We start from the raw sequence: 12,943 nt of genomic DNA, 5'->3' as shown, positions 1-12,943 counted from the left end.
TAATATAGCGACCTGTTACTTGGTGAAAATCGATAACACCATTTATGATAATTACAAATTTTCATGTAGTTTTTATTTCCAAAACACGTTTCACTACAACACTAGCAAAAGTTGGACTGGTCCAACAGAGGACGCTACTGTTTTACTGTATATATGTTATACAGTGTGACTCACGGTCGATGGTAGGTTAGACGTTTATGGTAAACGCAATGCAGGATTTTTGAAAATTTCACATGTTACATTTCCTTACCTGTTCAATTGATCTGAAAAATTTTCAACATTGTGGCGTTGCCAATTCTATCAAAAAGTCCTAGTCACTTTATTTTTTTAAATAGAACGCCCCATATGTTGACACATTTTTGGAATTGCTCTTTCATTTCAATACTTTTTTGTTGATAATGTCCTATACCTATCTCTATCGGTTTTCGAGATAAAAAATAATTTGTGGTCCAAAACATAGCCCTAATTGAGTTCAAGTACATCAGTAGTCTCAATTCATGAAAAATTAATATTTCGACTCCATATCATACAGGGCGTGCTAAAATTACTAATTTTCCATTATGCATAAAAATGGTCAAAAGTTAATTTTTTCAAATGAAACCCCTTGTATATTACTCAATAAATTGAAAGATGATGAAAAATGTTTCAAGATGATATATCATGTCCCTATACCTAAATCATAAAGTTTTCTTAATAAAGTTAGCTATTCTGGTAACATTATTTTTTTAAGAATTTGGATTTAGGTAGTAGTGGAATCATCAAGTTTATAACAGTTTGGTTACTTTTATAAGTAATTTATAAATTGTTATCGTTCCAAAATGAATGCAAATATCGAATATTCAAAGTTCTTATGAAATTATTTATTACACATGAACATAGGGATCAAATCATTGTCAGAACTTGCCGAAAATTCAACCAAACGTATCCTAGATTAACACCAATGAACAAGAGGAAGTTTATAAGGTTACAAAATAATTTCCTAATTGTAAATTACTTATAAAAGTAACCAAACTGTTATAAGCTTGATACTTCCACTTCTACCTAAAACCAAATTCTAAAAAAAAAATAATGTTTCCAGACGTGACTTTATTAAAAAAACTCTATGTTTTAGCGACATGATACATCATCTCGAAGCATTTTTCATCATCTTTCAATATATCGAGTAAGTTTTTTGCTCTATTACAAGATAAACAATAATTGATGTTTGAAGAAAAATTTCAAGTAGATTTTCATTTTCTTCAAGAATTAAATACATTTCCGATGGAAATAAAGTAGTCAATCTCTATAATTTCTGAAAGCTCATGGTGTGGACTATTCTTAGATGGCCCTATGTACTGGGTGTTCTATTCAAAAAAGTGATCCTGAGTTTTGTTTAGCCCGGCATAGAAAAACCGCTGTTTGGTAAAATTATGAACACGAAATAAAAATTCATCAGCCTCGAGGATATTTGGTGTTGAAAAATCCCATATTTGACATAAATTTCCCTATAGCTTCTGAGCCATCCGGTATAAACCCAAACAAACTCTGCCGAAGAAATTCAATCAAGTGCAAATATCAGAAGCATTCTATTAAAAAAAAAAAAACAAGTTGGGCCTGTCACACATTTATTGGACACCCTGTATATTTGTAATGCACTGTTTGGATGTGTAGTAATGAATATTACTACACCAAATCGTTAACAATTTGGTGGTTTTTTCCAACACCAAATCGTTAACGATTTGGTGTTGGAAATATACCCTGTATATTAGTAATAATTATTGAAACATAGCTTTCATCAATCTACACGAAATATTTTGTATCTCTTATAGGAAAGCAGCTATCATCCATCCACCCATCGTTGATATACCCTTTACATATAGTGTATATAGTTTAAGGGTAGTTTTGTTGACTAGTTATAAACAAAACTTGTAAATTTCTTTAGGTGAACAGCACAACGAAGTGTACTCTTATAACACAATATTTCGACAACATTAACAATTTGAAATTTAATTTGTACCTTTTTCCTAAAGCCAATGTTCACTTGGACAAAGGATGAACAAAGCCAGTGACGAGACTTGGGGGGGTCAGGGAGATTACGACCCCGCCGTCGAGTCATGAGTCAAAGTCAGAAATGCTTTATTGTCATAAAAGTTTAGGTTTTGTTGACAAAGCAGGCTTAAGAACTAAAACAATCTGAAACATTAACATAAAGGTCATATTAATATGGCTCACGCACACTTCAAAAAGTTTATGATAAAAGTCTGTGATGAAAAATTTTATAAGTTGGAATTATAAGTTGCCAAGTCATTCGAAAGAAATCCCTCAATAGTATACTAAGCTTTATCTAGCAGAAGTTTTTTTACTCTTTTTCGAAACTGTTTGTAGCATGTTAACTTTCTGATTGAAAAGGGGAGATGAAATATTTTTTGCTATTATACATAATCGAATTTTTAATATGTGCTGTTCATGCAAGTTCAGTTTTAAGTAGTTCTTGATAATGACTATATATACATATATATATATATAGCTATTGCAGCTATTGACTGCAACCTCACGAATTAAATCGATTTATAGTTAATCCAGTCACTAATTATTCTGTTATATATATATATATATATATATATATATATATATATATATATATATATATATGAGTTACACCTCTCGAAGTGAAGCAGTAACTCGTCTTGATAATGCCATCTGAGATGATGGCGAAACGTCGACTATCGAATAGTACACAACGGATGAACACCCGGAAGAACAACACATCATATTCTACCATCCGTGAAAACCTACATTGTAATATATATATATATATATATATATATATATATATATATATATATATATATATATATATATATATATATATATATACTACATATATTACATATACATGCTGTGCTATCATCTTCATGGCTCTACTCAAACTAAACGTTTTATCTTCTTGTTTGTTCTTTTATACGGTTAGAACATCTTAGTGCAGGTATTTGTCATCTCCTGTTATCCGGATGTCTCTTTAAATTTGCCTGTATTTGGGTTACATCAGGTAATATCCTTTGTGTTGGAGTGTTATCTTCGGCCGTGAAAGTTTACATTCTATTAATAAATTGGCTGAAAATGATCCTCACATATGATCGTATCACAAGAGGAATATTGAATATTTATTAGATTTTCTTCCTTCTGACTATATTTATCTCAGAATTAATTTTGAATTTTTCAATCTTCTACCGTTTACCACGTCATTTGGGATGATGAAGTATTTGAATCACCATGTAGGTTCAGCTTTCTTTCAAAATTCTATCAATATATTGAAATCGTTTCCCTAGTAACGGTATTTGAAGGGTAATTACAAACATGACATTTCTGCATTGCAGTTTCTGATTGAAAGTAGATGTTTTATACTTTTTTGATTGAATTTTATTTATTATTCTGAAACGATATACAAACACAATGACTAGCTGTAGCAGTTCTGCATCTGTTCCAAAATCTACTAAATCTGAAGACCACAGGTAAGTACCAATGTTTCCATTATGAACTATGAGTTTCACATAGCATCTTCAGTCAAATTATCAACAACTTAGCAATTGAAAATGAAAAGTCAAATTTTGAATGAAATTCGTGGAATCTCAACATAGATTTTGGATAGATAATAACAGCTCATTTCGGAGACGTTTCAAGTTCCTAAATCAACTTTTTGGAGTGTAACAGTATCTGGAGTTTTACATCATCGAAAATGAACGTTTTTGGTGTTCCACATTTGGTTATGTTTACGAAAATTCAATATCTTCTGTTTCATTCTGCACTTATATTCTATTTTTATTTTCAAGGAGTAAAAGTTGTGACACGGTCTGCACCTCAAATTCTAGCTGTTACTTGAAAAGAAGAAAACCTGCAAATCCTCTCATGTACCCCGTGAGACAAAGCTATTCAAAAAGTACAGGAAACTCTGTTCGCCAAAGGGTGTTGTCAGCAAAACTATTAAAACTCAGGTCTATTCAGAGTCAATTGAATGATGCTAACTACCACTTATCAGTAAGTATTACTATGAGTCATTGACAAGAATTTGAATTCATGATTGTACAATTAGTTATTATTAAGGTAAAAATTGACAATGAAAATCTGGGCTAAAAATAGTGAAAAAAAAACGTTTGACTAATTTCAACTGTTCTTAAAGAATCGTTTTATTATACGAGATTTGAACCAGGGATATCACAAGCAACATAAACATATTCAGTTTTTTCCACAACGTAATATTGACAGAATAAGTTATAACATTGCATCTTTCTCTTTGTAAAAAGTTATTTTTTATGAAAATGTTGTAAAGTTGATATAAAATAAATCTAAAAATTTTTTTTTTTTCTATTTTAGGAACTGAGTAAAGAAAATCAAATCTTAAAAACCCTCCAGAAACGCCAAGATAAGGCATTATCAAAGTAAGAGTAATTTGTAATTTCTCATGCAGATTGATAATATAATACTTAATATAGATATTCAATACCCAGGAAAATATATTATTTTTGTCTAGTTGTAAATCAATATCATTATTTCAAGGTATGAAAATACGAATGCAGATCTTCCACGCCTTATTCATTCACATGAAGAGCAAATCCGCTTTCTGAGTGAGAAGAACAAGTCTCAGAGAAAAACAATCAAAGAACTCAATGATCTTTTGAAAGTGAAAGAGGAAGAACTTGCCAAAACTCATGAAAAACTTTGCCATCTCGAAAAACTGAACAGGTATAAATACTTGTGATGCACTGTTTGGAACCTTTGGTGTAGTATTGAATATTACTGGAGTTTAATCCCAACACCAACCTGTTATTTTCAACACATTCATATTTATTGATCATCTTCAAGAGGAAGATTATTCTTCCTCTGATCACTTGGTAATTGAAAAACGTATCGAGGTGTTACAATAACGGTTTACGTGTTGAGACTAAAATCCAGTAATAGGTATAAATACCTATAAAAGAAAGCATTCCTATATAAAAGAAAGCAATTGTAATTTTAGATATACTTAATCAGCTTGATCCTTCGTTCTTATCGATATTGCAGTGACTTTTTTTGGAAAACATATTGATTATATTTTTAGGGATAAACGACTTTTAGATAGAGAGAGGATGCTGGATCAAATCGAGGAACTGAAACTAAAGTTGGAAAAATCTGATGACCAGAATTCAATATTAAGCAGAAAGTTGATATTGGAAAGCAAAACTTCGAAACAAAGAATGAATGCAGAGATGGCGAAGCACAAACAGTGCCAGAAAGAGTTGGATAGGGCTTTATCAGAAATAGATAGACTGTCAGCGCTTTTGGAGGTAATTATCATTTACTGCAGGTATGCTTTTATTGAAACGAAATGTTTGAAGTTTAATACATAGTGGCAAAGCAATCATTAATTGAAAAATTAAAGGTATATTTTATGTTGATTTTCAAAGAAGTTCTTACTATTGGCGAAACGAATTCAGATGTTAGCGCCCTCTATAACACAGTTGGAATTAGAGGATCCGGTATAAATTGTTCGTAGGTTCGATAAAAATTGACCAAACTATACCATCAAACTCAACTTTATTTCAGTATTATAGGTACTGCCAATACAACACAAAAAGTCTAACTGAACTTTGACTAATACTCAAATATCTGTCGCCTTATTAGCCACTATGAACCGTACTTTCAACTAGACTAATTAAATCTGCCTGTTGGTAGTACTTTTGTCTTAATATGTCCCCAAAGAAAATAATCGAGACTGTTCTCTGGAGATATAGCTGGCCATAAATCTGTTCCTCCACGACCTATCCAGTAATTATGAAAGTTTTGGTTTAAATATTCACTTGACAGAACACTAAAAGCAAATATGTTTCATATAAAAAATTGGAAAAAGAAAGATGGTTTGCATCAAGTACATTTTAATGAGAATATTCGAAGGTATATAGTTTTGCCAAAAGTATTTTTTTTAAATGTTATCATTTTTAACAATTTCCTACTTACAAATTGGGAAAAATTAGTAATACACTTCAAATGTAATTAAATAAAAATCATGAACACCTTAAACGTTGCCCGCCAATAAATGATAAATTATTCGATATTCCAGTTGTAAGAATAACTTTGATATTTTGTAAAATGATTGTTCTATCTTTCAGACAAAAGAAAATGTAGTCCATCCAAGAAAAAATAGATTCTCTCGTCTCGGGCAACAGTCAATTTCTATGGTAACCTTAGGAGCATACCATCCAATTAGAACACTTAGTACGGAAAAACTGGGAACAATAGAGGACGTGTCAGAATTAGTTACAAGTAAAACTCCTGTTACCGACATAAAATTGGAACCTATTAAATTCAAAATGGAGGAAACTAAAAAGCCCAATGGGATTCTAGCGATTCCATCAGAAAATATTAAAAACCGGTTATCTGGAGCTTCAGTTAGAACTAAAAGTGAAGGAAGTGGTGATAGCAATTTTTCAGAGGGTGAGTTGTAGAGTTGTAAATACTGTACATACTTTCGGTTGTCCATAAATTGTTTGCCATCAGTGATCCAGTCCTCATATTCACATACAATATAACAGTTGTCTCTGTATCTTTGTGGCACTACCTTCATTTGAGGTCTCCGTTGTACAAACCTATTTTGTTCTGGTGACTTCTCAATGGACAGTGTCTAATGAGTAGCCTTGTAATTGTGCTATGCTGATTTCCCCTTTGTTCAAGCAGTTCTTCGGTTCTATTCTCGGACGGTCCCATTTTAAAGATTTTCCCGTGTGTGTTTTCTCAGTACTATTTATGTTTTTGTAGACTCAATTTGATTTGGTTGCATCTCTGGCTGCCTGTGAAAATATTCATCTGCTCATTTCATTGAGGCATCAAATTAGTGTTCCTTGTACATTGCATACACTTCAGCCTGAAAGGCTGATGTGTACTGACTGGGTGGATAACTGAAATGAAATTTTTCCCTACACCTCTATTTTACTATACTCTCTTCATCTAAGCAATGGAGTGCTCCAAAACATTTTCATGCATATTGCACGTAATCTCCCAAACAAGGCTGCTTGTACACAGTCGCACTAAGGAACGACCGATTTTTATTTTTTTTATAATATGCGGCTGGGTATAGGAAAATGTTTAAGGTGGAGTGTAGGTACACAAATTAGCAGTTTCTTCAGCCGTATCAGTACTTGACATTTTAAAAATTTTAAACTAAATATGTACACAGCACAGGCGTTAAAGCGTAACTGACTACTCCCACACTGTAACAATGAATTCCACCAGTTGATTGCAGTCGAATCTGATTGGCCAGCGTAAGGAGGGTTGTTTATTTTATCCAATAGATGCAAATGTGCGTGGTGACCATGCTTTGATCACGCATCTATCTTTATTTGGGTTACTTTGTTTGTTGAATGGATATAATTTAGGAACTAAGTGTTGAAAATCACCATTTGTAACTAATAGCATTTTTAGAACTTATAGCTAACTAGCGACTCGCCTTGGCTCCGAACTGGTGCAATGCTCTTATTTAACGCGTGCGATTGCTTCTAATCATAAAATGTTATAGGGCGAAGGTACTTAGGTTAGGTTAGGTCCAAAGTGAGTAGGTCTATTCGACCCTCTGCCGCAACCCGCAAGGATTTATTGTGGCTCACCACACTCGACCAAATAAACCCAGCTTTTTAACTAAGCCAATTAGTTTGTATGGTGAGTGGTCTTCAGACAGTCCGAGTCTCTGCATATGATGATTCAAATGACAGTGACCTGTAAGAAGACCTGTTAGACATCGTAGTTCATCCGTACTGTAGTCCAATAACTGTTTGGTATCAAGCTTCGAAGGGTGAATAAACGCCTTGGAGTGAGCCAATCCTGGAAAATTCTGCCAGAAGTCCATAAATCTTATTGCCATCCAGTGTTCAATCTTTGTTTGGCAAAGCATAAAGCGATGCCAATGACAGGCTCTGGTCCGATAAGCCAGGAATCCATACCAGAGACAATCTGTTAAGTCTTCCTATCGAGGAGAGTCGTTTTTGGAAATTTGCACCAATTTAGACGTTGCTCGGTAGGAGCCAAGAGCTTTCAACGCCGCCCAACTGTCCCAGAAAATTTTTATTGACTTTTGTATGAGGTGGATTCTTCCAATCTCTTCGCACACAACTCAATAGCGTAAATTTCCGCTTGAAATATAGTCGCATAGGTTTCTAGGCAGGTTGATATATCTGTCCTGGATTTGCGACTGAAAACATCTGCACCAGAACCAGAAGATGTTTTTGACCCATCTGTGAACCAACAACTGCGAAGTACTTACTTGGATAAGGATCAATGCTGTATTGCTTAAAATCGCTCCATAAATAAGCCATTATTTCTAGGCGATAAAAAATGGTGATTGTGGGTTATCCCTAAGAGATAACATATACCATCACGAATTTTTTTGATCTATCACGTGGAGTTCAGCCATCATTTGCAATGTAAGTGCAAAAATATGTGTTAATTTACTACATCACATTAGAAACCTCTAAAATTATCAGTGTTTCTCTACTATATTATGCATGTTATATACATATAAACTTTCTTGAGTCACTATATCAAAAAACCCGCATAAAAATCCGTTTCGTAGTTCTAAAAATCTAAGCATACATAGGGACAGACAGCAGGAAGCAACTTGCGTGATATCACATACATGATGCTAGATATCAAACAGTATATTGTGTTTCAAAAAATAATTTTTCAGTATACAGGGTGTTTCAAATTCGATCCTCACCATTGGGATCTCGGAAACTATGAGAGATACGAAGATGGTTAAATTGGGGCAAAGTTGCGTATTTACCTGACTAACAATATGCCGTTGAAAAAGTTCTTAAATTCCAAGTATATCCGGAGATATCTGGAAAAAAACAGAAATTTCGGAAAATGGTTTTTATTTTTTTCTTGCTTCATTTGTCGAAGGATTCAAAAATAAATTGCACTTCCACATTGCCACTTCTTCTCTGCTTTTCTCTGTTTTCAGATTTGCTATCCGACGTTTCGTCTTCCGGCTATGATGTATCATAGGTTATCATTTTTTTTTTCGAAAATTTGGAGATATTGAAAAAAATTCTCATCATAATAGGCTTCGATTTTGATGTTTCTAAATTTGACTTTCAATTTGTTACACTCAATGACATTTTGTTATCGTACAAGTCATTGAATTTTTGGCGAAAAATGGCTTTCACGAATGAAGAAAAAAAGAGTAATGATACAAATTTATTACAAATACGATAGAAACAGTGTTAGGACATCGGAAATATATTTAAACTTGTATCCGGAAAGACGACAACCACATCGAACTATGTTCAAGTTATTGAATCAAAATCAAAATAAATGAGGTATGTATGAGATAAATTAGACATTGTGACTTTTTCAATATAAATAGAACTTTGAACAAATAATAATAATCAACTAAAATGTGAAGACAAAAGCAAATCACAGCAAATGCTCAAAATGCTTGCCTTGTTCATGCTAACACAACTGTGCCCTTCTTCGAATATTATTCACTGCACGATTAATTTCCCTCCTCCTCAATTTTCCGAACTCTCTAACAATGCTGTGTTGAAGGTCCTCAATATTTTGATATTCCCTCTGACCATAAACTCTATTTTTCAGTGTACCCAATAAGATAATTAGATATTCCTCTGGTACTGTGCGGTGGAGCACCATCGTGTTGAAACCAGATGTTGTTATAGTTAGCCAAAGGTAGATCATCCAAATAGTCTTAGATCATTATTGGAGTACACTTCAATAATTTGGTTCCCATATTATGAGATACACATAAACCAAATTGAATCTGTACAAAACACTTTCTTGAGGATCTGTTCATTTACAAGTTAGGTCTAAAAAGGGGAGAATATGCATACAACAACATTAGAGATCAGATGAATCTATTATCTTTAAAGAATAGAAGAATTATTTTAGATGTATGTTTTTAAGCAAAATTTTAACTGGCAACATCAACTGTGAGATTTTATCTTTAATTAATTTGAATGTCAACAGACAGACCAGAGTCAGTACCGAAACATTTAAAATACTGTTCCACTCCACAAATTATGGTTTTTTCTCTCCTGTCACTCGAATGCTCAGAAATGGTAATTTGTATCAACAGGTTGATATCTTTAGCAGCTCCACAAATACCATCAAAATTGAACTGAGTCTCATTATTTCCTGAAACATTTCCTTTGATTATTCTATACTATTTCATCATTATATTGTCCTCTTTTTATACTATATATCGTATTATTATTATTATTGTGCTATGTATTTATTATCTTTAGTTCAGTTTAAGATTTTACAAACTTTTTTTTTCTATGTGATAAAATTGTACTGTGATTTTATAACTATATTATTGTGTTTTTTTTAATTGTATTATGTATTTATTATCTTTAGTTTAGTTAATATTTTACAAATTCTTTTTTTATAACAAATTGTAATTGGGACTACCCGTTCAATAAATAAAAAAAAATTAAAAATCGACATTGAAAACTGGTGATAGGTTTCTCGATTCAGAATACTGAATCGCACTTGAGGTCGAATTTCTCGGAACTGCCTGGGGTTGTTTATGCTCCGAATTTGTTCGTTATTTCGGTTGAATATCCCTCAATTCGTAACATGCTTTTATCTGTCCAAATTACATTTTCCAGGAAAACAAGAAAATCAGGTCTTCGTATTAGCCAATGACAAAATTCTAATCGCCTTTCGGGATCACCTGGATGCAATTTTTGACATATGTGTATTTTGTAACATTTTAAACCACTTTTTTGGAGATGTCTCCAAGTACTTGTAGGACAAATATTCATTTCGGAGAAAATTTGACGTGTAGATTTTCACGGGTTCATGTTTATCTGCAAATTAATAATTTTTCTTGAAAAGAATACAATGTCTATCTTACCTCATACATACCTCATTTATCAAATTTTCTTTAGTTTCTTGGTCCATTCTGTCTCCGTATTTTTTCCTCAGCTTTTCAAATTAACCAAACTCAGTGTGCAACTTTGCCCCAATTTAACCATCTTCGTATCTCTCATAGTTTACGAGATCCCAATGGAATTTGAAACACCCTGTATAATTTCAGTAACATTTGACAAATTCAACTACAACCGGCATTCTTTCATAAATTATTATTTTTCTATGTATTTCAGGTGGATCTGAAGTTTCACTAAATAACTTCGAAGGCTCAACAGACAGTAGTGAAAAGAGCCGTCCCGATTCAGGGGTTACTATAGGTAAACTTACTGACGGGTTGGATTCAGCCATACAAAAAGCTACCAAAAACACGACAGATCAATTCGACAAGAAACTTGGAGACTTCTGTTCAGATATTATGGAAAATGTACGAACATGCTCTGAAAGAATAGAATCTCAAAAAGAAGCACTTCAAATGTATAAAGACGACACCAACACCCTTCTAGAAACTTTCAAGAAAACTCAGAAGATCGAATCAAAGCTCAAAGATTCTCTCTTTAGCTTTGACAGGGACAGTGGCGTCGATTTTATCAATGATATTTTGTCAGAAGAACTAAAGTTTCAAGTGAACACAGACAAAAATGAAAAAGTGAAGAAGAAAGAACCTCGGGTTCATTTGGAAGATAGAAAAAAGCTACTTGCAACTCTAAAAGCTATTGACAATGGTGATGGGTTGGATACTTTGAATGACAGCCCTACACATGTGGCTGCAGGTATTGCGCAAGTTTTAAGCAGTGGGGCAAAATAAAAGGTGTTTGTTTTCTGGAAACACTATTTTGTAATTATTTCAAGCAAATAAAAGAATAAAGTATCACATACAAATTATTTCATAAGTTGTGGAACGATTAAAAATAGACTCTTGCCACGCTTCACTACATATTTTACATACATTATATACATATATTAATACTAACATTTGATTTATTTATTTACGGTCTTTGATTATTCATTCTCTGTTCATGTCTTTGGTGCTCTTTTTTGTGGTCCATATATACAAACTTTAAACTTTGAAAGGTATTCGCCTGGCTTTGGCATTAGCAACTGTTCTCAGAATTTTTTTGAAGTCTAAGTTTTTTGCTGTGCCATTCTCTATCGATAAAATGGCAAGAGAGTTCAGCCTTTCCTGTGCCATTGTAGAGTTTAGTAAAGCTCCGTTCGGCACTAGCAACTGTCACGGGTATTGTTAGTAACACTCTTAGCGTGATCCATAAGTTTGGGAACAAATCTGTACTGTTTGTGGTTTTGATCTTACATAATAGTTCTTTCAGTGTAACTTTGATGTTTTCTTTGTTTCCATGATCCAAAATCGAACTTACATGTAGGATATTACTGTAGTTTTTTCCCAACACCAAATCGTTATTTTTACAACTCAACACGTGTTTCGATCACCAAGTGATCATCTTCAAGAGGAAGATGATCACCTCTTGAAGATGATCACTTGGTGATCGAAACACGTGTCAAGGTGTAAAAATAACGATTTGGTGTCGGGAAAAACTCCAGTATTATTCATTACTACACCAAAGGTTCCAAACAGTACATCATAATTATATATAGAAGTTCATGATAAAGTTCAATACCGTTCATATTAGACACTTTGGTTGTTTCTTCAGATAAATTTCTTTCAAGGTCCAAGCAATTTTGTTTTGGATCTTTTTTTCCTGAGAGTTTCTCGATGTTCCTTCAACGCACTTCTCGTAAAGGTTTCTTCAGATGACGATTGCACTTCCTCAGAAGACTCATACAAAAAAGCGATACCGTTTACGAACGCAAGATCGGCTGCTATTTCTTCAGCTGAGATTACTGCGGCTACATATCCATTCTATCTAAATCTGTTTGAAAACTCCAAACACTTGTTAAACCTCTCAAAACTATCACTGGTGTCTACCACTTTCCCTTGAATGCTTTTACTGATCAAATTAACTTCAAACAGAATCTCATACCACAAAATTATTTTTTTTTATCAATTTGCTTTTTGTTCTGACAGCTGTCA

At 33.1% G+C, this 12,943-nt stretch overlaps 1 protein-coding gene across 1 annotated transcript; it reads left to right on the top strand.

Moving 5' to 3' along the window:
• Positions 1-3,310: 3,310 nt before the first annotated feature.
• LOC111513048 (uncharacterized) lies at positions 3,311-11,767 on the top strand. Its single transcript, XM_023169208.2, has 7 exons — positions 3,311-3,491; positions 3,810-4,014; positions 4,351-4,415; positions 4,534-4,719; positions 5,075-5,300; positions 6,123-6,447; positions 11,130-11,767. Exons 1-7 carry the CDS (start codon positions 3,433-3,435, stop codon positions 11,699-11,701), a joined length of 1,638 nt encoding a protein of 545 aa, XP_023024976.2. The 5' UTR covers positions 3,311-3,432; the 3' UTR covers positions 11,702-11,767.
• Positions 11,768-12,943: the final 1,176 nt, after the last annotated feature.

Source organism: Leptinotarsa decemlineata, unplaced genomic scaffold, assembly GCF_025532065.1.
Source record: "Leptinotarsa decemlineata unplaced genomic scaffold, Ldec_3_MD MMD2_tig00026340_RagTag_RagTag, whole genome shotgun sequence".
In the NCBI taxonomy this organism is placed as follows: Eukaryota; Metazoa; Arthropoda; class Insecta; order Coleoptera; family Chrysomelidae; genus Leptinotarsa; species Leptinotarsa decemlineata.
This window is presented reverse-complemented; position numbering and strand designations above follow the sequence as displayed.